The sequence below is a fragment of the Pempheris klunzingeri genome, chromosome 20 (genome assembly GCF_042242105.1).
Source record: "Pempheris klunzingeri isolate RE-2024b chromosome 20, fPemKlu1.hap1, whole genome shotgun sequence".
In the NCBI taxonomy this organism is placed as follows: domain Eukaryota; kingdom Metazoa; phylum Chordata; class Actinopteri; order Acropomatiformes; family Pempheridae; genus Pempheris; species Pempheris klunzingeri.
In genome coordinates this window covers 2,906,120-2,928,674 of record NC_092031.1, presented here as the reverse complement: position 1 = coordinate 2,928,674, position 22,555 = coordinate 2,906,120, and the positions used below count along the sequence as shown (strand labels likewise).

The window sequence follows — 22,555 nt, the reverse complement described above, 5'->3', positions numbered from 1 at the left end:
GGTGCTTAAAATGTGAATAAACTCCATCATTCATCAATAACTTGAACAACATGTGCTGTCCACAGCTGCTTTACTACTTTCTCCTTTAGTTCATTAAATCCCTGCGGCCACCTGAAGGCAGCACGACACACGTGCACCACAAAGCAACGTTGTTTTTTTTAAGAATTCAAACATCTTGGGGATCGTATTACACTCAAATCTCTCGTTCAGAACTGTCAAATAGTTCATTTCTGATTTATAACGAACTGCATGTCGACTCGTTAGACAATCAAGCACAATAGTTTCCACCGAAAAAATGTGTGTCATCTATAAAATGGCTCCTTCTCCACACAGGCAACGAGTTAATAAAGTAGAAATCAGATTACAGGAGGAGGCAGCGTCACCGCTCAAAGGAAATCTGTCGATCTGCCCTTTCAATCAAAGCAGCACATTTATTGACACCATCCTAACTGTGTTAAACTCTTTATTTGATTCTAAGTTGACTTCAGGCTGCTAACGTCACACTAATTCTGACATATTCACATATGAGTTGATAAATCTGATTTAAGAAGTCAGAGCACAGCAGCGTTAGAAACGAGCCGCTACACTGATCCTGTAGCATCTCATTTTACGATATAACAACTCCAGATAAAGTAGAACCTCGACTGAAAGAACATCAGATTCATGTAAACCACTAAAAGGCGTCACCGAGCTACTCTTTCATGGTTTACGTGATTTATTTCTATCGTCACCGCAGCATGTTTGGTGCTGCGTGTTCACATCACCATCAAACACAACGACACGACTGTTCACGCACTAAAGCTTAGCATCTTTTAGCTCCAACGCTAGAAGCTTCTTCTGTCTGTTCGATGTGGAGATCTGGTGTTAAGATAAGATAAGATATTCCTTTATTAGTCCCACAATGAAACAAGAAAAACACTAAAATAAGTAGTTCAATAAAAAACAAAAACAAGAGGAAAGCAGCCTTTTATAAATTGAGAGCAGAGCATCTCGTTGTGGCGCTGCAGGTGCAGTAAAAGTGATCTTGTGGCGGTGATCACCTCGGTGGGACTCGCTTCATTGGGGCACCAATGGGCATGAACATAAATCGGCGCCCGAGGAGCAAATAAAAGAAACAAAATGTCACTTAAGTCTGATTTCCAAGATGATGCAAACCCTGCTGCTATTAATCCTCTCTAGATCAACAAATGTGTGTTCATCCGCAGCTGAAAATAGTCCCTATTTGAGTCCTACTGTATATTTGTGATGAGTTTTTTTACGCTCTGTAGGAACCAGTGGGCTCGAAGCTGAGAGCCACAGTAAATCTGGTCTTTGACCTTGTCCTTGAAGTTTTTCTGAGCACCACTGTGTGACTGAGCCTGCATGGAGACACTGAACCTGACTGAGACAACGTCAAAGAACTAAGAGCAACATGGAGTCCTGTTGGAGGGCAGAGAGACGCTCTGACAAACAGCCCTGGAGTAGACGTGTGTTTTACTTCTCTACAGGACAGGTGGGAGGAACAGAGTCCTTCTTCTACCCCCACCGTCCATTCACCAGTCTAGACTGAGCCCCAGATGAGGGATTCATAAACTACTACAAATGAAGACAAACTGCCTCCAGCTGCCCTTGGCGGCTGGGGATGGATCTGCTCTGGGGCGTCTGACAGGGTCCATGCAGCCCCGTCCTCTCCGAGCTGCAGAGACTTTTCCTGCAGTGTCATTTATCATCAGCTGCATGCATTAGCATACAGCCAGATCTGATGCTGTCAAATATTCAACTGTATCCGGAGAGAACACTAATGGATTCCCGGATCTGATTAGAGCTGCCGATCACTGTGATCAACGGCTCATCTCAGCTTTGTTTGAAAAGAGTCAGCAAATTGTGAAAATGATCATTAACATCTTTAACGTTACTATAACAGAGTATATTAAAATTTTTTTGAATGATAAATGGATCATCAGATTCAATTTGTGTGGTTTCAGCATCAGATTTAATTCATGCAAATCCACAGAAGTCAATGGATGGATGGAAAAGTTTGAGTTTGGTTGACAAATTGAATTCTAATCTAAATAAAACCTTTTCATCTCATTATACTTCAAGCAAGCAAACATCCTTAATGATTTCATGATTTTGATGCATAAACCCCCTAAATGAGCCTGTGAACGGGCTCCTGAGTCAGAACACAGCAGGTCTCAGTCACCTGTGTGCCTCCTGAGCTCAGGTGCAGTGAAACTTATCTGAAATCCTCTCACGTACACACTCACCTTACAGATGAAACACCCCCGTGCCAACTTTTCCTGCCAAGGGCGAAACTTAATTTGGGCTATGCAGGCTGCACGCACAGATGCGTCAGTGACAGCGGCTGTTTGGGAGGTGTGTGTGTGTGTGTGTGTGTGTGTGTGTGTGTGTGTGTGTGTGACCTTTCTCTGCATCCTACAGGTCCGGCTGGACGCCTCAGTGATGCAGTGCGAGGCTCAAGTTGTGCTCTTGTTTACCGCATGCATCCAAAGCAGCGGCACGGAGCCGAGCAGAGCACCGAGAGGCTGCAGGCTGGAAACGCAGGAGTCATTCCTCCACTGACACGACGGGCGCAGGAGGGGAGGAAGGAGGGGAGGGAGGAAGGAGGGAGGAAGGGGGTCTACTCACCAGGACGCAGGAGGATGTCTCCGGAGCAGCAGCACCGCTGGTCTCTCTGCTGCCTGCGGTGAGGAGATGCTGCAAATGAGACACTGCGGTCCACATCTATCCGCTTCCTCCAGCTCCAGCCTGTCTGTGTGTGTGTGTGTGTGTGTGTGTGTGTGTGTGTGTGTGTGTGTGTGTGTGAAGGGTGAGGGTGAGGGAGAGAGAGAGGGACGGTCTGTCTCACGCCAGGTGGAAACAGACGCGATGCTGTGAAATGCTCAGCTCCTCGACGGGTTTTATTTCTCTTTGCAGTCCGCCTCAGCTCACAGACATCCCAACTCTTCCACTCTCTCTCTCTCTCTCTCTGTCTTCCTCTTCCCCTCCCCTCCCTCCCCACCGGGCTGGGCATGCCCAGTCTCTGCCTCCTCACCAGCACCACTTCATTCCTTGCATGGCTAAGTTAGTCAGGGTGAAACAAGTGGTGTCATCAGCAGCGGAGGAGGAAGCAGTCACATCCTTCAGTCCTGCTCTGGAAATGTAAATTAAAGGTTCCTCATCATGCAAAACGCTCTTTGTAATGTCTTTTCAACATAAATGTGTCTTTGCTCTGCCGTGAAGCCGTCCTCTCTCTGTTCCTCCATCATGTGTGTGAAAACACGCCGTTTAGATTTGCCTCCATTTGTGATGTCACAAGTGGATCTGCTGATCATGTGACCTCCTCCAGCCCCTCACCACACCTCACTGACACCAGATCCTGCAAATATGAGGGCGTTGCAGGCGAGAGCGAAGCTGCAGATCGTCTCCGTTGCTCTCGTCGGACCTCCAAACACAAACGTGAACCTTAAAATGAGCAGAAAACGTCATCTGGTGACGTTTCCCTCCGAGTTACTCTGGTATTCAGACCTGCTGGTGTTTCCTGGTAATAAAAACAGAATGATAATCGATGACTTCCGCGGGGAAATAACTACTTCCCTGTTTAATTAAAGCAGCACTGAGACACCTGAAGACATCCATGAGTTTGCCCACATGGGTGCGACAGCCTGACTGCTGTTTATGTGGGTTAATGAACTCCTCATTCAGTCACGTTGATCTGAATGTTAATAAAGACGGGGACCACTTTCAGGGAATTAACTGCCCTACAAAGCCTAAATGCAGCGGGTCGGACTAACGTGCTTTAAGACATAATCTGACCATTTGACATGTTTTAGTAGCTTATATAAAAATATATAATGGAGAAATGAGTCATTTTTAAAGAGAAGAACTAGAAAACAGGCGAACCAGACTGAAGCTAATGAGATAGCCTAGCTGAAGCTAACGGGCCCACACATTTAAAAGCTTCACAAATAAATAAATGATCAGAACTTAGCGAACATCAACTATCTTAACTTCACATTTATTCACATTTCATAAACACACAGCTTGCATGTCGTGCCCCATGAAGACGAGCGAGCGGCCGCCTGCAGCTCAGATGAGCCTGAATGTCGCTCTAAAGATTCGGCGTTAATCTACTTACTCTTTCATCTACAACATTAATTATTAATCGCTGATAATCAGATTAATATCTCAGCGGTTTGTGTGTTAATCCTCCTCCGTCCGCAGACCAGCTGCAGCACGTCCTCATTACCAAATGATACAACAGGTTGATTTCCAGTGAGTGAAACAGTCTGGTTTGGTTTAGGCACCAAAACTGCTTGGTTAGATTTAGGACAAGATTGTGGTTTGGGCTGAAATAAACATGATGCTAGTTATGGAGGTTAACTGAAGTCACACACTTCCATCTGGCAGACGCTACAGCAGCTTCTATCCACAGGCCATCAGACTCTTGAATAAGGACATATAATCTGGAGCTGTGAACCACACTGTGCATTACCTCTGCAACCTGTAAATACCTTAAGAATTTTTAAATGTCTACATCTTTGCACATTATATTTGCACTATCCTTTTTTTTGCACTGGTGAACTGCAGTCAAACTCTTTTACTTCTTAAATTATTCTTCTGCACGTTGCCTTTTTTTTATATTTCTAATGGTTTTTGTCTACGTGGAGGGAAACTAGCAAAGTAAGAACTTCATTGCTCAGTGTTACCACCGTGTTTTTACACTGTGCACATGACAAATAAACATCTTGAATCTTGAATGATGTAAGTTACAGAAATTAAAATGACTCAGCGTTGGCTTTTGGTTGCACACAAACAGGAGGTGTCCTGAGTGAAAGCGTGGACGTCTGCAGAGAGCTGGATACGAGCTTCCTGTCAAAGGTGCTCAGTGGTGCATGAAGCCAAAAAAGTTTGACTTCCTGTGCAATTACAGTACTTGGAGCCCTAACTTAGCTGGTTAGCCCTCCGCTAACTTGAATGGGGATGAACGATTTAACCGTTTCAACATGTTATCGGTGAAACGAGTCCTTCTGATCAACAGACGTCTCTTTAACAACGTGAATGTTTCCAACAAGAGGTTCAACACAGTCAGATAAAAACACACCAGGAAATATGAAGTCCACTGAGTTCAGCTTAATAAAGTTCACATTCAACCAAATTCAATAATCAGCAGCTAAACAATGTGAGAAAGAAAATTAATCTGTGGGCAAACGGTGACAGTGTAGCACGTAGATGTTTCTTTAGTTCTCTCTTATGTTTAAGGAGAACTCTTTATCTTTATGTGTACTGTTCTGTTTAAATCAATAAAACTAATAATGAATAACGGTGATTTTGACCCTTAAATCAATCTGCATGTTCCTACTGTGTTTCCTCCGATGATAAAACACATCAAAGTGTGAAATTAAATAAAAATCTCTAGTGTTTGGCGACCCCCCCCCTGCCCGCCCGCCCGCCCCTCCCCAGCTCCTGGCTGCCCCCTGCAGGTGGGGGCTGATCCTGTTGATCCTATGGATCCTGGTCCTGGCCCTGCTGATGTGGTTCCCTGGTTCCTGTGGATCCTGGTCCTGATCCCGCTGATGTGGTTCCCTGGTTCCTGTGGATCCTGGTCCTGGTCCTGCTGATGTGGTTCTCCATCAGCCAATGGATGTGTGTCCAGGCTCCAGCCTGTCCGTCCTTGGGAGCTGGATCTCTCCTTCACTGTGGTGCTCCCGGAGGTTTCTCTTTTCCCACTGGGTCTTTTGAGTTTTTCCTTCCCGAAGAAGGAGGGTCATAAAGGGCAGGTGATGCCTCGGACTGATCCACCGGACTGATCCATTGGCCTCATCGACTGCTGGACTCTTTATTAGATAGTTTGTTCGCTTACACTTGATTATTTCAGTGAACTTTGTAAAGCACTGTGAGACACTCTGTTGTGATATTGGGCTATACAAATAAAATGAATTGAATTGGATTGATAGCGTGGAGCAGGGCAGCAGGGCAGTGAGTGTTTTATCACTGTCCTCCACAGACCCACAGTAGCTCCTCTGTCATTAAATGAAGAGTGTTCATCAGTCTGAGGGCTGCTGAGGGGAAACCTCCTCCAGCAGATGGCCCCACATGCTCATCTTTATATTCTCATCTGATTCAGTCTGCAGCGGCTCTTAAGTACAGCTTTGATGTACTTGTACTTTAAATTACTTCTACTCCACAATAATGCAAATATTGCTCTGCTACGTTTAACTGTGAGTCAGAGCGTCTTTGATTGTTAATAACATCCCTCTGATGCAGAAATGACCTGAAATGAATGAGATCTGTGTCTGTTTTTATATCCTGGTTATATATTCCTATATTTTACATTTTGACCGCTCATCCTTCTGGGTTTTGAGACGTCTTTGTGCTGCAGCAGCTCTCTGTAAATAATGAAGCCGTTAAATCTGTTTTGGCATCTTAATATCTTCTCCTTGTTTTTTTTATATTCCCTCTATGTGTATTGTTTCTATTTTTATACTTCCTCTTGTATAAACTGTGCATCTTTTTATATCTCCTCCTGTTTATATCACCGTCCACTAGCTGCTGTAAGGTTGTAAATTAAGGAATATCTTAAATTATCTTATATATTCCCACCAAAGTCAGTGATTCTACCACCAGTCAGCTGCAGCACAGTGAACCTGGTGACGTCTGGATTGCGTCCTGCGCTGCTCCGTCACTACAGATGTGTGTGCAGCTGTGCAGCCGGCGGTCTTATGCAACCGCACACCTCACAGGTTCACATGTATCGTAGGTGACTCGCTCCCCTTTGGCACAGAGCGCACATCAATGAGCAAACTCACTTTAGTACGTAGTTAACAGATAGCACGGCTGCCGGCACAGATAAGCAACCTTTCACCCAGCAGGCGTGTGACAGCAGGACGTGTGAGTAACAAATGCAATCAGATCTATTAACAGAACGGCACTGCAACTAATGAGGATATTTTATAGATGAATCCATCATCGATCCTTTGGGATGTAAATGTGAAAACAATAAAGAAATATAAAAATCACAGCATCCCAGAGTGCGAGGTGACGTGTCGATGTCTTGATCTGTCCGATCAAAAGTCCGAAACCCAAAGACGTCCAGTTAATGATTATAGAAGAAAACCAGGGATTAGTCACATTTAGAAACAAAAAAAAAGTGAATTTTTGGCGTTTTTGCTTTTAAAAAAAATTACTTTAATCATTAAATACGTATCAAAAGAGTTGCTGATTCACTGTTTTTGCTGCAACAGCAATCAAAGATGTACTCACATTATGTCTAAATTATAGAAAGTAACCATAGCAACAGGGATGCAGTCAGAGCCTCGCCACAAGATGGAGACACACGAGCTGCAGGAAGTAGACTGATCCCCCCCTCTGAGCTCACTGACTCACATCAGGACTCTCTGATCACGGCCTTCAACAGTTCACACATTAATGATCGAGCATGTGATCTGGAGCTTTTGTCGGCCATTTTGAAAAAGTCACACTTCAGGCTGCAGCGACAGTGACGTCCATTTGTTCTCCTCATATCCTCATATTGATCAGGAGACAGTGGCGTCGCTGGTTAGCTGCCGATTGTTGTTAACCACACTGTGACACTGTTATATAACTGTCTGTCAACTGTACGCAGCCTTATTTACCATGAATCTTGCTAGCACGACGTTAGCTTTCTGGCTAACAGCCGTGAACAACAAGAACAGAATGGGATGGTAACGATTGTTCCACACATTAGTCAAACCCTCAAAAACAGGTTTGTGCAAAAAAGTTCAGATTTCTGCAACAAAACGCATGAAAATATAAATAAATGGTTCTAAAAGTTTTTCTGTCAGGCCCCCCTTTGAAGGAAGAGATCGGGCCCAACAAGATCGTAACAAAACGGGTCAAGTTTAACTTTTAATGAAATAAAAAGGCAAAATTATGACTTTCTTTTTTACTTTTCTACAAGTAATTTGTTGTGCAAGTAAAAAACAACTTCCATTTCAACTTTGTAAACTATGTTTTGTGACAGTTTGTCACTAAATTGCTCCGTCAGACTGCTTTTTCTAAAAAATAAAGAAAATCAAATAGAAATTGATAGAAAAATAACATGAAACTAAAACTAGATTGCTCAAATAAAATAAAATGTGCTTTCACCTTTTTACAACAATAATAATAAGTTCAATTTGTGCAAAGAAAAAACAACCTCTTAACAACAATGAAGCTGTTTTCCGCTGCACATCTCTTCAGAACAACAACAGTGAAGTGCAGCCTGTTAAAAGAACCAAAACTAGTGCAGGTATCTAGTGTCTCTTCATCTGTGAGGCTCAGGTCACTGGATCACAGTGCTGCTGGATGCAGTGAACCTCTTGTCCACTGCACCTCCTTTCAGAACAATAACAAAGGTAAATGTGTTCAGGTATTTACGTTACCGTCGTCCCACTTTGTCTTCTTTGAATCTGGAGCGTCTCCTGTCATATATTTATCCATTTTGCAGACCTGGACTCTCTCTCTGTCTGTCAAATCACCATAGAAGCGTTTTTTGTTTGGTGTGTCACCCTAAAATGAGTCCGGGTCGTCCGATGTCAAACATTAGTTCCGCCCCCCCTAGAGTATCGGCGGTGTAGAGGAATTATCCCTGATGATGGACACCTCGTTGTGTAATGTCCCTTTACATGTATCATTATATTGTATTGCAGCTGAAGCTGATTTTAACTCATTTATTTACTGCTATGCGGCCTAATCAATAACATTACATCATTATTTCTTTGATTATATTTTGTTTAAATAGTCTGAATCTCCAAAGTAACTGAAGTGAAGTGGAGTAAAAGCACAAACCAACACAGACGGACAGTAAAAGTACCTCATAATTGTACTAAAGTACTTTAAAATGCACGTGGTTCAGTCTGACACTGGAGCGTAGGGCTGCTGTGACGTCATCGCGCCATCGCCAAGCCCCGCCCCCGCCCTCCGCCTCCATCACTGTACGCTCGAGGAAGAGGGAACGCGCTCTCATTACGTCAAGCCGCACAGTGACAGCGAGAGGAACCGGAAGTGCATGTTTCCACCTTCACAATAAAAGCGAGGAGATGCACGATGAAGAGGAGGATTAGACCTACAACGATAGATAAAAATATTTAAACAAAGTACAATTAGGTAAAAATGATAGCTGAGCATATAAATATTCCTAAAAAGGATGCAAAGAGTGCTGCAGTAAATAATTAATGAATAGGTGACTGTGTATAGAAGATATTTATCTTATCTTATACTTATCAGTGATAATGATCATTTGTTCATGTTTTCTTTAAACTTGTAACATATATGATTTATAATGTGCTGCTACAGGGGATGTTTTAGTCTTACAGAGATATTACACTGATGTCTGACACTATATGAGTGAAGAGATAATGATAATGTACATTTATTGATTAGGTTATCAAGACAGACATTCAGGTTAATAACTATAGAGTATTATATGACACAGTAGATGTTCTTGTTTTGTCACACCATCTATACTGTTGACCAGCTGACACCTCGTCCTACTTTGGGGGATAAAACAGTCAAACTTGGGCTGATATATCGGACAATATTAACTCATAGCGGATGAATCTCATCACTGTTTATGTCGGCTGAAAAAAAGATGTTTTGAACCAGATTTTTGATCGTGTCAAACATTTGATGGCTTTTCCTTCACAAATGTAAAGGCCCGATCCTTTTCTTTGTCCAACATGCTAATATATATATATATTTTATCACCCCTTTAATCTATAAAATGCCATAAATAACATCAAACACTTATGATATCTTGCTGTGTCTGCTTGTTCTTTCATGTTTTGGCATTTTTATCATAAATAAATCACTGAAGTCATCAATTATCAAATATATTACCAATGTATTTATGTTTTTTTGTTCCAAGCTTATGAACCATTGTCTAAGCACATATAAATACCCCAAAACATTTTTAAAAGAGGGTAAAAACACCAGCCTGACCTGGTGTCAATGCAGAGTACATTCATTTACTGCGTCATGGCGTCTTATTTTGAAAGTCCAAACCGGAATAGCATTGTTGTGTTTTAGCTAGCTCTCCGGTGCTGAGCGGAGCCAGTGGCCGGTGGGAGAGCGCATCTGGTGGGACCGCATCCTCCAACCGGTGCTAAACCAGCTAATATCAGCTGGATAAATCAGCTGCTGTCACATTTATTTCTCGTCCCCCGAAAGCGTCCGAGAAACGTCGGGATTTTATTTCTCTTTAAGCGGAAGAAAAGCTGATACAATGAACGAGAGTGAGCTCGGTTCCCCGCCGGCGGAGTACGACTTCGAGCGGCGTTTCGACGAAAGACGAGCCCTGGAGTGGATGCAGGAGAACTGGTACGTACAGGAGGGAATTAACACGCAGAAATATGGTTAAAAACATCGGCTTGGTCCTCCTCTTCTCCCCCGACGGGCTGTGGGCTCCGCCTGTCCTCCATGTTCCGGCGGGGCTGCTCGCCATGCGGACCCGGTGCCTCATTTCTAAAACCCCTCACATCTCCCTCCATTTATGTGATTTATCTTTAATGCATTTTACGTGTACTTCCTGGGGCTACAACCCAGTGAGGGTTAGCTTAAGTTAAGGATGTGCAGAATCCTGTTTTACCCGCTTTAATTCAAACGTCCTTGAGGATGCACAATATGCCTTCATCTGGGCTCCAATAGGCCACACTGGGTCTGGATGAAAACTTCATTAAAAAAGGTATTTTGACTTAAAATAACATCATGTGCATGCATGGGGAGGAAGAGCAGCCTGTGCTGCTGGGTATGCACTAGAAGTGTGTTGCACACAAAGCAAAGCTGCTGGCTCACATGAACGCCTTCCTCGCCGTCCAATTAAATGTGGTGTAAAAAGGGGAGTGAGCAGCTCCACCACGTAGGACCACATTCTCCAGCCTCACACACTGTACGTGGGGAAACCAAAGCCAGCTGCGCTTCTGTTGCAGAGGAAACTAAAGCTGTGAGGGTGAGGTGCATCCCATTCCACCTGCTCATGGCCTGCAGCTCCACACAGCATGAAGACTGCAGACGCCTTAAAGAGAAACAAGTGAAAGCTTGGCTCTGCTTCTGCTCGGTGGCCACACATTCACACTTCCAGACATTTAGATCATTCCCTCATGGATCTATTGAGCGTGTGCAGCTCATAATAACAATGCTGTTTAATCCCTTTCTTCCTCTTGGCCTCCAGCCATTGCTTCATCCTGCTTTCTTGTTGTTTCTGACATTCAGTATCGCTACAGGCCGGAGTATCACCTGACATTTTTTGCATACAAGTGCTCATAACTCAGTGCCGGTATGAGCAAAATCTCATATCCTGATAAATGTGATTTCATATCCAGATAACGATACAGGTCGTGATGTAGCACGTTGTCTGTGCATTCAATGAATAAATGGCTTATATGAAATTTAAAGGCTGCTGATGTCCACATTGAACAAACCCAGTTATAAACAAACTAGAAACAAGAGCACTATAAAAACAAGCATTCATTAGTGTGCAGAGTTATTCGCTAATGAAATATTACATTAATGTTTTAATAATATACATTTATGTTGTTAGAGCCACTTGTTAGATAAAGTGTTCCTTTTGTGGAGAGTATTTGTTCGATTAGAAACTGAAAAGTGTCCAGAGTGACGCCGTCAGATGACGCTTTCATTGTTCAAACACCAGAAATATTCAGTTATTACGATGTAAAACCAAGAAAAGCAGCAAATACTCACTACTTTTTCTTTAAAGAGAGACTTAAACGATTGCTCAATGTTTCAAACTAGTCACAGATTAGTTGTCGGTCAAGTTACTAATTGATTAATCGACTTTTATAGTTGCAGCTCTAATAAACATGGACGTCAAAAGCTCTGACAGCCAAAGATGACGTCTTCAAATCCTTTTTCCTTTTTTTGTCTGACCAACAATGCAAAAACCAAAGTGCATTTCACAGTGAATAAACAGAGAAAAGCAGTAAATCCTCACATTTTCAAAGATGTTAGGTTTAAAAATTGATCCATTGTAATGATTATTATATAGATAATTTTCAGGCTATTGGATTAATTATTTGTTAGAGTTCTTTTCAAACCCTTTTTTCATCTTTGCAGTCTAAAATGTGATTTATTTTTCATTTGAATCAGGAACTATCTGATCAAAGATTAAATACGAATAAATTAAGACGTTTTTTTTGATACTCGCTGCTTCAGACACATTTAAGTCATGAACCAACGAAGTATCGAGGTTCGATACCCGGCCCCAAGTGTCTCCTTTCCCTTTCATTAGCATCCACACCGACGTTCCTCATCCCTCTTTATTTGCAAAGGACACACACACACACACACACAGAGGAGTTCAGGGGTGTAATTAAAGAGGACTGGTCCTCGTGTCTGCAGTTTAAAGAGAGGGAGGTGTTCTCTGTCGTATCAGCTCCTGTTCTCAGGCGGTATTAATGAGTCGCTCACCTTTAGCCTGCAACAATAGCTCTTCATCTTTCTTTATCAATGTTACACACACACACACACACTCAGATATGTCTATCAGTGCTTATCAGTCTGATTCCTTCTATGTGTCTACATGGGTTAAATAACAGCCTCAGTCACTGAATATATGACGTTACTTCCCTAAAGGTTAATATGTTTCACAAAAGAAGTGAATATATGTATATTTTTTCTGACATTAGCCATATGATCACATTTTTATGTGATTTAACATGTGGTGCTGTGTCTCTAAAAACTAGATAAGATGAGATAAGATATTCCTTTCTTAGTCCCCCGGTGGAGAAGTTCAGTGTCACAGCAGAAAGTAAGCAGAAGAACAACAGAGATAAAACTTCAATGAAACATTAGAAAATAAACTAGTGGAGAGAGAAATACACATTTAAAAAAAAAAAAAAAAAAGTAGGTAATTGGTCTCCAGATCCTTGTAGACCTTTGACAGACTGTCATAACTGAGACTAATCCTCCACAATCTGATGGTGTTTCATAGAGCTGCAACTGTTAATTGACTAGCTGTCAATTATTTAATTAACCCTTTCAACTCTGTAATTTAAATAGTCCATCTGTGCCCACGTTGGTATGTTTGCTTATTGGCTTCGTGTCAATAAACAAACAGATTCATCACTGTGTATTTGTACCTAAGTGGTCCAGTCCTGCAGAATAAAGAACGATAAAGGCCTATTCTTTTGTTATTAGTCGCAGTTTGGTCGTGTTTTGGCACCAAAACTACTCCGTTAGGTTTAGGAAAAGATTATAGTTTGTGTTAGAATGATGAATCAAGCCCAAATACAAAAAGCAGGGAACAGTAAACACTAAATATCTTCTCTCCAACGTGCATCTGGGTGTAAATAGCATCTGCCGTCAATATTTTACTCCATGAGTTCCTACTTGGCTTCGTGCATCCAACATGGACGGACTGGGAGCGACTCTCAGAAGCCCCCGTAAGCATTAACTGGGTCAAGCAGCATCTACTCAGCCTAATATGTATCGTGCCAATCTGGATTAGTCATCTGGTTTATTCCCAAACCACCTCAGACACACGCACGCACTCGCACGGCCTTTATTTATGACGAGACTGGATTTCCACCTGTGACTGTTTTTGGTGTCGGTGCAGATCAGAATCTTTTCCTCCACCGTTTCGGACTCGGATGTTTCTCGGTTGGCTCTTATTCCGTCCCGCCGGCTCTAATTGAAATGATATCGGTGGTTGTCGATAAGCCCGGCGGATCAGTGCCCCGTTGAAATTGCCTCGTCACCCAGAAGAGGCACTTTAAATGGTCAGTGTGTCACCCGCTAATCTCTGTTAATCCTTTGCTGTGATTATAAACGAGGCGAACATTTATGAACTGTCGGTTCATGAAATTGATTTTATTTTTTTACATTTATAGCCTGAAAAAGGATTTAACACGTGTCCCAAGTGAGCCGACGGTCGTATTTCAAGTCATATTTACTTATAATTGCAGCAGTCTTTACGAAACAGAACTACATCTGTATAATTATCTAGTGTTTCAGGGTCTGACTGAGATGATTTAACCTGTTCGTCTACAATCTGTACATCTAGAGGACGCTCTTTAAGATAATTCAGTTTGGCTACTCTTTATGTCCAATAGCGCTGAAGGAAATTGTGCTTTCTGAAATCAATCAAGTGGAATCAAACAATTAATTTAACGCCAAAATCACAACAAGGGAGCAGGTGTATCAGGTGTTTTGTTTATTTCTAAGACACAGAGATGCTCGCCTATCTTAAACTAATGTAGTTTAATAAAAGAGTCCCGCAGTAAATGTTAGAATGTTTTCGGGAGGTTTTGATTCAACTATCGGATCGTTTTGGAGGATGTAGTCTGTTTTGAGGTGTTTCCATTATTTTGTCCACCCCAGTAATATCAATGAGGCTACACCTACACAGTTTATTCTGGTTCTGTTCAGTTGTGCTAATCGCTGTGTTGTTGTTGTTTTCTCCCCCCTACAGGAGCAAAGCCTTCATGTTCTGCGGCCTGTACGCTGCGCTGGTGTTCGGCGGGCAGCACTTCATGAGGGAAAGGCCGAAGATGAACCTGCGGCGGCCGCTAGTGCTGTGGTCGCTCAGCCTGGCCATCTTCAGGTGAGTCACAGGCGACGCCGCTGTGGTGCTGAAATGACTTCTTATCAGGTGATTGGCTGTAAATGTATCGTTTGATTAGTCAAGTAAAAAAGACAAGTGGTGAAATCTAACTACTCAAATACTCTACTTCACTTTGGTATTTCCATTTTTGATTTTAAAGCTTTAGTTGCTGTACAGTAGTCGTGTTTTGACATATCCGTCACTATCATGTGACATAATAGTTCCCACAGATAATAGTAGCCTTAATACACAGAGGACATTTCGACCTGTCTTCGTGGGAGAGGTGTAGGTGTGAATAACAAAATAAATGATGGCTGAATTTTATTTAGATGGGTTGGTTTTGTTTATTCTAAAGTTATTAGTAACAAGTTGAGCTGAGCTGTGTACACAGTCACTCCCTACTACATGAGATGTATGCTCTGTATACAGTATGCTCTGTAGTGCCCTCAGATATTCCCCAATAGAACCCAAAAAAGTCCCCATAGCATGTACACTGTTTTCTACTAACAATCCCACAATGCAATGTGTCACCTTTTACAAATGCTGCACATGTCAGTGATAGAAAATGATGATGACCATTGAGTGTCTGAAATCCCACTCTGTTATTTAGTGAGTTAGTTTCTTTAACCTTGCGAGCAGCTGGATTCATGAGATCACCATCACGTGAGGTGTTTAGTGTTTGTTATGTTAAGTGCTGCAAAGAGAGAGTCCAGCTCCTCTCCAGGTGTGTGTAGAGGTGTAGGAAGTACAGGTGTAGGTGCTTCACAACGGGGCACCATAACAATGTAGGAGATATAGGCCTCTCACTGGGGCACCAGAATAATGTAGCAGGTTGACTGCCATTTAATTAATCAATTAAAAGCTCTCGTATCAATAGGGGCAATTCAACTTATTATTTTATTAGCACAGATGGCTACACTGACACCAACTTGTGAACTAGCACCAGCTGTTATACTTCACGTGGGCCCTTGGTCCAGCAGCGATGCATCCAGCGGTGGTCTGCAGTCACACAGGCAGGGTCAGCTGTCAGCGTCCCTGACAGGTTTCCAGGGGAGGAGGAGAGAGAGGAGCTCTCTCTGGAGGCTGAGACAGGAGGCTGGAGGGCCTTGGCGATGTCGGCTCAGTGGTTCAGGAACTTGAAGGTTCTGGTGGATCAGGATGGCTGGTTCTTGGCGGTGGCGTCTGTCGGTCCGTTCGGACTACAGGACAGCCAGCGGCATTCAGCTCTTAATAGGCAGGGTGCTGGATCTGGATCTGGCTCTGATGTTGGCCTCAACTTCAAAACTCATTTAAAGCTCACTAAGAAACAGTTGTCGCTGGTCACACGCAACAGTTCAGAGTTATCAAAAACGAGAGTTGCTATCAAAAGTATTTGGTTCTGGCTGGTGTTTCAGGAAGTATTTAAGAGGACTTTAAGAAAACTCCGTTATACTTTCAGTCATAGTGATCAGCTATAACTTCAGAAGAACGATCTACAAAAGTTTAACTTGAAGGTAGCAGGCACAAAGATTAGAAGTAACAAAGTAAAACTTAAAAGGGAAAAATAAAAACGGCAAAGCAGAAAAGAAGGGCTAAGCAATGACAGAAGGGAAGACAGAGGTTTTATCCTCTGCATCTTAGGGGCCTGTGTCATCACTAAAAGTTTAGACATACTAAATTAGATTTCTGTTTCATACTCACTATGTTCCAAATCCATTTTCATTCCTAACACTGCATGGTATACAGAATCAAGATATTTCATTTCCAATACATATATTCATTAAGTCTTTACCGAATAACTTCCTAAATGGCATGACACACAAGGACCTAATCTTTAACATTCTCAAGTTTGCATTAACTTCCATTACTCTAATTATCACATGACACAGATTAAACAGACCTGGATTGAATATATTGTTGGTTAGTTTTTTCTAATTCATTAGACACAGATTATTATTAGTGTGAATGCTCCAGAGCATTCATTAGTGTGAATGCTCCAGAGCATTCACACTAATAATGAATGCTCTGGAGCATGCTTCTAGTTATATATATGTTCCTGCCTTACATATATATATATATATATATATATTGATGCTAATGCTTTTGTGCATGTTAAACATGTGAACATTGAACAGAATGAGCAATCTGACGACACCCTGTTGGAAAATGGTAATTTGGCATCTTATAATGGATAATCTTTACCTCTGATTCACTGATTTTTGGAGTAAACATGATGGTTGGACCGTTTCCAGTGCTTTAACCTGCAGGAGGCCACCAGTACAGTACGTGATGAGCACAGGGAGGGAATGTGTTTACTGTATGTGTGAAAATGCTGAAACCTGTTAGATGAGCCAGCTGTCAGCAACACATTCCTCCCTGGGTTTAAATCAGTGTTTAAACCTGCATACTTGGAGGGAAGGCCAAACCTTTACAGGACGATTTCACAACCGTAACACGGACGTCCTGCGTGTCTACCTGCAGACATGTGGCTTCAGTGTTGGAGAAGATACAGATTTATGTCAGTCTATACATGTTGCATGAATTTACTTAATCCTCTTTGAGTTAAATGGCACATTGTATTTGCATGCCATTAGATTAGAGAACTGAGATTATAGTAATACCATGAAGATTAATGTAATATATGTGATGTTTATACTGGAATACAATTGACATATGAAAACCACACTTTCATATTTAAGAATAATAATAATGCAAAAATAATAACAACAATAACAATAATGACGAAATAATAATAATAACAATAATAATGATAAAATAATAACAATAATGATAAAATAATAACAATAATGATAAAATAATAGTAATGATGATAAAATAATAACAATAATGATAAAATAATAATAAATTTAGACAACACAAAATGTTACAAAAAATGTAACAAACAGAAGAAAATAGACATAAAATAAAATCAATAACAAGTATTAAACAGACATGAGAAGCAAAAAGTACCAATAAATGATAAATAATCAGTAAAACAAAAAAATACATAAAAACAATGATAAGTTAAGATGAAAATATCATAAAAATATTTCCTGACCTGCTTCCTAAAACTATCAAACAATAAAATAAATAAAAACAATGATGGTAAAAACACTTTTATTAAAAGTAAAACCATAAAGACGGTTTTGATCCAACAGTAAAATCTATGAAGCATCTGCTGCTACGTGTAATTAAAGCGTTTCGTTGTGGTGGTTTCCGCCGGTAGAGATGGTGACCCAGTTGGCGGCGGCCGTCCTGAGCACGCAGCTCCATCACCGGTCGCTCTGCGGTGGGTTGAGCCTTCCGTCTAATCTTAATCCCACAGCGGTGGGAGCGACCCGCCCTCCGCGCCCCTCCGCTGTCTGCACTCCGGATGCGGAAACACAAGTTTGGGGTTTCCGAGGCTTGTGATATTTTTCTTGTCGTCAATGAATCCCACGAACACACACACACACACACACTGTTGTTTATTTACACTCAGCCTCACACACACCATCCTGCTGCTAGTAATACTAACTAGAGCCCCAAATGTGTATTAATCCGCTGCTGGAAATAGTCCCCAACAAATGCACTATTTTCTTCTGTTCCAGGAACGTTTGATAAAAGCTAGTGTCCAGTTTCTTTAGGAAATTACTGAACATCTTTTAATTTTAATTAATTATTTTCTGAACATCTTTAAAGATTAAAAATGTTGTTGGTTTGTGTCTTTATCTGGGATTTGTTCCAGCAGTCTTTACGCAACCTCGTGAATTAGAAAACAAGATGAAAAGATGCTAAACGCCCACAGTGTGTCCGTACAGTAGAGATATGGCACAGCATCTTCATGACGTAGAAAGAAAAAGTCTTTTGTACTTTTTAGTTTCATGTTTTCTGCAAACGAGTGCATTGATTTCTCCTGGGAATTAGTATCTCACACATTTTAAAGTCAACCAAACACAGCAGGGTTTGTAAGAAAAGTAGGAGCAGTACACAGCTTATCTCCAACTCCACTGATCTGAAGTGCAGTAATTTTGTTTGGCAGAATAATTCCTGTCTGCAGCCTCTGGATCAGTGATTGCAGGGCTCTTAGAGGGTTTTATTGACATGAGTAATGTTGAGTGTTTATGGCTGAAGCAGGATTTGTGACCTCTGAAGTGTCTTGAAGTGAAATGGGACTGACTGAATGGTCACAGTCCAGACTGAGACGTTCCCATATTTCTACGGGCGATAAAAGGACTGAGTTAAATGACTAAAACTGTTTTTGATGCTTTAGGAATGATGGTTTAGAGTGTTTTCAAGGTAGCATCTGTAAAATATACAAGAAGGTAACCTGCAAGTTAAACAGCGACAGTAAGACTTTTTGTTTCTGCTTATAAAGAAAGGATATTAACACTGATCTCCCTTTTTGGTTGATTTAAGATGCAAGACAGTCAAGATTTGATTTGTTTTGATAAAATTTTATTCTATTCTTGAATCTGTTCTAGGTTTTAAAATCCTGCTACTTGCTTATAAAGCACTAAATGGTCATCTGGTGCAGGTCTACTCTGTGTTCCCAGGTGGAGCAGCTTTAGTTTCTCTGCTCCTCACCTGTGGAACAAGCTTCCCAAACACAAACACAGGCTACTTAAGTCTTTTAATCTGTAACTATTTATTTGCGTGTTTTCACTTTGTGCCTTTCAATTCAACTTTATTGTCTGTTCAGATAAAAACAGAAATTTTTCTCTTGTCACAGCTATAAAATCAAGGTTTAAAAACCCACATTCAGGCATTAAAAGACACCCCCACACATAAAAAAAACACAGCACAACAGGTAAAACGAATAAAACAAGTAAAATAGACTAAAAACACAGTGCAGTCTATCCTTTATTATCTTTAACATGCAATTTTAATGTTTCTGTCTTGTTTTTGTTCCTTTGTTCCTTTAAAACACTTGGTAGCTATAGAATGGTGCTATATAAATACATTTGCCTTGAAGATTTGTTAGGATATTATAAAAAATTAAAATCTTCTCAGAATAAAATCTTAACTATAAAATTGCTTTAAGAGCAATTAAAAAGAGATAATTTCCTGAGGCCGTCAGGATGGATGAACTCTGACCTCTGTGTGTCCTCACCCTTCTCCACCTCACCGTCTTCAGTGAATCTGTCGCCGAGCTTCTGCACGCTGCGTGTGTCGTAACATAAAGATAAGATAATATTACAGCAGGTGTAATACAAAGCAGGGGAGAGTGCAAATATAGATATCAAGAAGACACAAATCTAAAATATCCACAGTGCTAAAACATTTCTACATATATTTTTATTATCCTTTTATATTTCATGCATTCGTTTGATTGAAAGTAACACTTTCTGTGCAGGACTTTGACTTGTAGTAAAGGATCTGAACACGTCTTTTATGTGACTGTCGTAATAGGATTTGCATGATTTGCATGCATGACTCTAAAATGTAAGTTTGCATGTTGTGGCTTCACTCTGCAGCATCATTGGAGCACTGAGGACTGGACTGTACATGCTGCACGTCATCACAACCAGCGGCTTCAAACAGTCGGTGTGCGACACCAGTTTCTACAGCGCCCCCGTCAGCAAATTCTGGGCCTACGCCTTCGTCCTCAGCAAGGCCCCCGAGCTGGGTAAGTCCTCCTCCTCCTCCTAATATCTCTCCTGATGTCATCCTAAATGTCCACCTGTCGTCTTTGAAGCAGAATTACATTTAGTTCATTTTGGTGTATCAGTGCCCTCATTAATCAAATAAAACCCCCTAATTTGAAAAAGACTAAACGTGTAATCAATACTTAGCTGGACAGTTGACTCTACAATTGTAAAGTGAACGTGGAGAGAGAAAGGAGACCAGAAGAGAAGAAGCATCTGCAGTGTTTGGCAATATTAGTGAAGGGGAAGCTCTGAAGATCAGTCGATGATTATCTTTTTTTTTGGAAATGCACCAGCGCTGTCACAAGTTTATTACCTGATGGGAACATTTCCTCACTGTGGCATCTCTTGTTACAGTGAGTGCCTACATACATGTGGAAATAGGTGTTTAAAACAATGGCTTCATTCATCCAGGAGGTCAGGAACTGTTTTAACAAAATGTGAACAGATTTAAAGGTAAATTTGAGGCCTAAAGGTCACATTTCCTGACACTGAGGGAGCAGTGATTTGTTTTTACACTTCTTATGTCCGACCTACAGGATATTTACATCCAATGACACGCAGAAGCTTTAACCTTGAGTTACGCTCCTCAGAACACTTAAACTTTCCAGTAAATTTATCAGCAAACAATTACCTTAAGAGCTGCTTTTGTGGACGCCGATGCAGCCGCCTTGTCTGCACGCTAATCTAGTCTGTTCGTGCTCTCTGTCGGACGCAGAGTCCTGATTACTCTGGGAAATGGAGGCAGATGCTGAGGTGGCAAGAAAATTCCATTAGTGCCTGATTGATAGAGACCGTTTCCTCAGCTGCAGACGGGAAGAGTGTCTGCATGGGTCAGGCCATTAGTTTACTACAGGAGATAAGATAAGATGGCAGAAGATGAGTCTTTGTTGAGTCCCAGTACGGATGAATAGAGAAGTAATATTTTTAATGCACAACTTTAACCTGTACTGGAGTATTTTCACAGTGTGGTACTAGTACTGTATTATACTGCACTTGGGAGTTTACAGTTTACTTGTTTTGTTTTTATTATTTTAACTTTTTAATGCCACTTTTTAAAGGATAATGCCGCTATTTTTAAACTTGTGCCCTATTTTTTTTTATATATTTTAGTTTTGAAAAGACTGCAAGGTACAAAAACTGCCACCAGCAGGCTCAGATTGTTATTCTATGTGTCTGACAAGATTACAGGAAGGATCCCGACAGAGATAGATCCTTTTTGTTTAACCACAAACAGCCGTTATGTTGCCCTATTCAAACCCACCAGACTCCACTGACAAAAACAGTCATTTAACACAAGAGCGGCTGGTCTACTGCTGTTGATCAATTACTTTGTTTGCATTATTGTGTGTAGCCAAATATTGTTTTGGATCAGGACCAACCCTTTAAAACACCAAAGTGACCCAATAACACAAACAAACTAACTGAACTAGACAGCAATGGACCAGCAACTCCTGTGTAAAATTACTGTTTTTGTCAATAGAGACTGGTGGTTTTGAACCAAATGAAATAATGTCTGTTTCTGGGAAAGCAAAAAGGACCTTCTAGGTTTAACTCTGTGGGGATCTTTTCTGTGTTCTGTGTCAGTGGCAAAAACAAACACTTTTAGTGGACGTAGTTTGATCTGGTGTAGTTGCCCCAAAGGACTGTGTGACAGCCATCCATTAAAATAAGTAAAGAAAGGACTCAGGTTTAACAATACCATTATTATTATTATTGTGTGTTGTTGTTGTTGTAAATGACCTCAAAGGTTAAATGAATTAATGAACGTTTCCTCCTCCACCACCTGCTCCCTGTGAATGATTTCCCCTCCCCGTCTCTGCCAGGTGACACCGTGTTCATCGTCCTCCGGAAGCAGCGCCTCATCTTCCTGCACTGGTACCACCACATCACGGTGCTGCTGTACTCCTGGTACTCCTACAAGGACCAGGTGGCGGGCGGCGGCTGGTTCATGACCATGAACTACGTGGTTCATGCTCTCATGTACACGTACTACGCAGCCCGGGCCGCCGGCCTGCGGGTGCCCCGTCCCTTCGCCATGATCATCACGGCCACCCAGATCATGCAGATGGCGATGGGCCTGGCCGTCCTGGGCCTGGTGTACCGCTGGATGCACGAGGTGCGCTGTCCGTCCTACATGGACAACATCGCGTGGGGCTCCCTCATGTACCTCAGCTACCTGGTCCTCTTCGCCGTGTTCTTCTACAACACCTACCTCAGAGGCTCCTCCGGGGACAAAGGGTCCAAGGCAGAGTAGCATGTCCGTACTGTGCTCGGCAGTCGTGTTGAAGTGTGCCATAAGTAGAAACGACCAACAGTGAGGGGCCATGAATGTGTGAGTCACAACTATTTAACTGGTTTGCTCGGTCCTCCTCTTTTTATGATATTTTCA

At 41.7% G+C, this 22,555-nt stretch overlaps 1 protein-coding gene across 1 annotated transcript; it reads left to right on the top strand.

The window, feature by feature from the left end:
• Positions 1-10,222: 10,222 nt before the first annotated feature.
• Positions 10,223-22,420, top strand: LOC139220016 (very long chain fatty acid elongase 6-like). The gene is made up of 4 exons (XM_070852052.1): positions 10,223-10,317; positions 14,426-14,557; positions 19,993-20,144; positions 21,990-22,420. Exons 1-4 carry the CDS (start codon positions 10,223-10,225, stop codon positions 22,418-22,420), a joined length of 810 nt encoding a protein of 269 aa, XP_070708153.1.
• The last annotated feature ends 135 nt before the right edge of the window (positions 22,421-22,555 follow it).

Excerpts from the sequence above, each read along its gene's own strand:
- LOC139220016 (XM_070852052.1), top strand. The coding sequence starts at position 10,223 with ATGAACGAGAGTGAGCTCGGTTCCCCGCCGGCGGAGTACGACTTCGAG. Across the intron at positions 10,318-14,425 it reads GAGTGGATGCAGGAGAACTG|GAGCAAAGCCTTCATGTTCT; the intron begins GTACGTACAGGA and ends TCCCCCCTACAG. Across the intron at positions 14,558-19,992 it reads CTCAGCCTGGCCATCTTCAG|CATCATTGGAGCACTGAGGA; the intron begins GTGAGTCACAGG and ends TTCACTCTGCAG.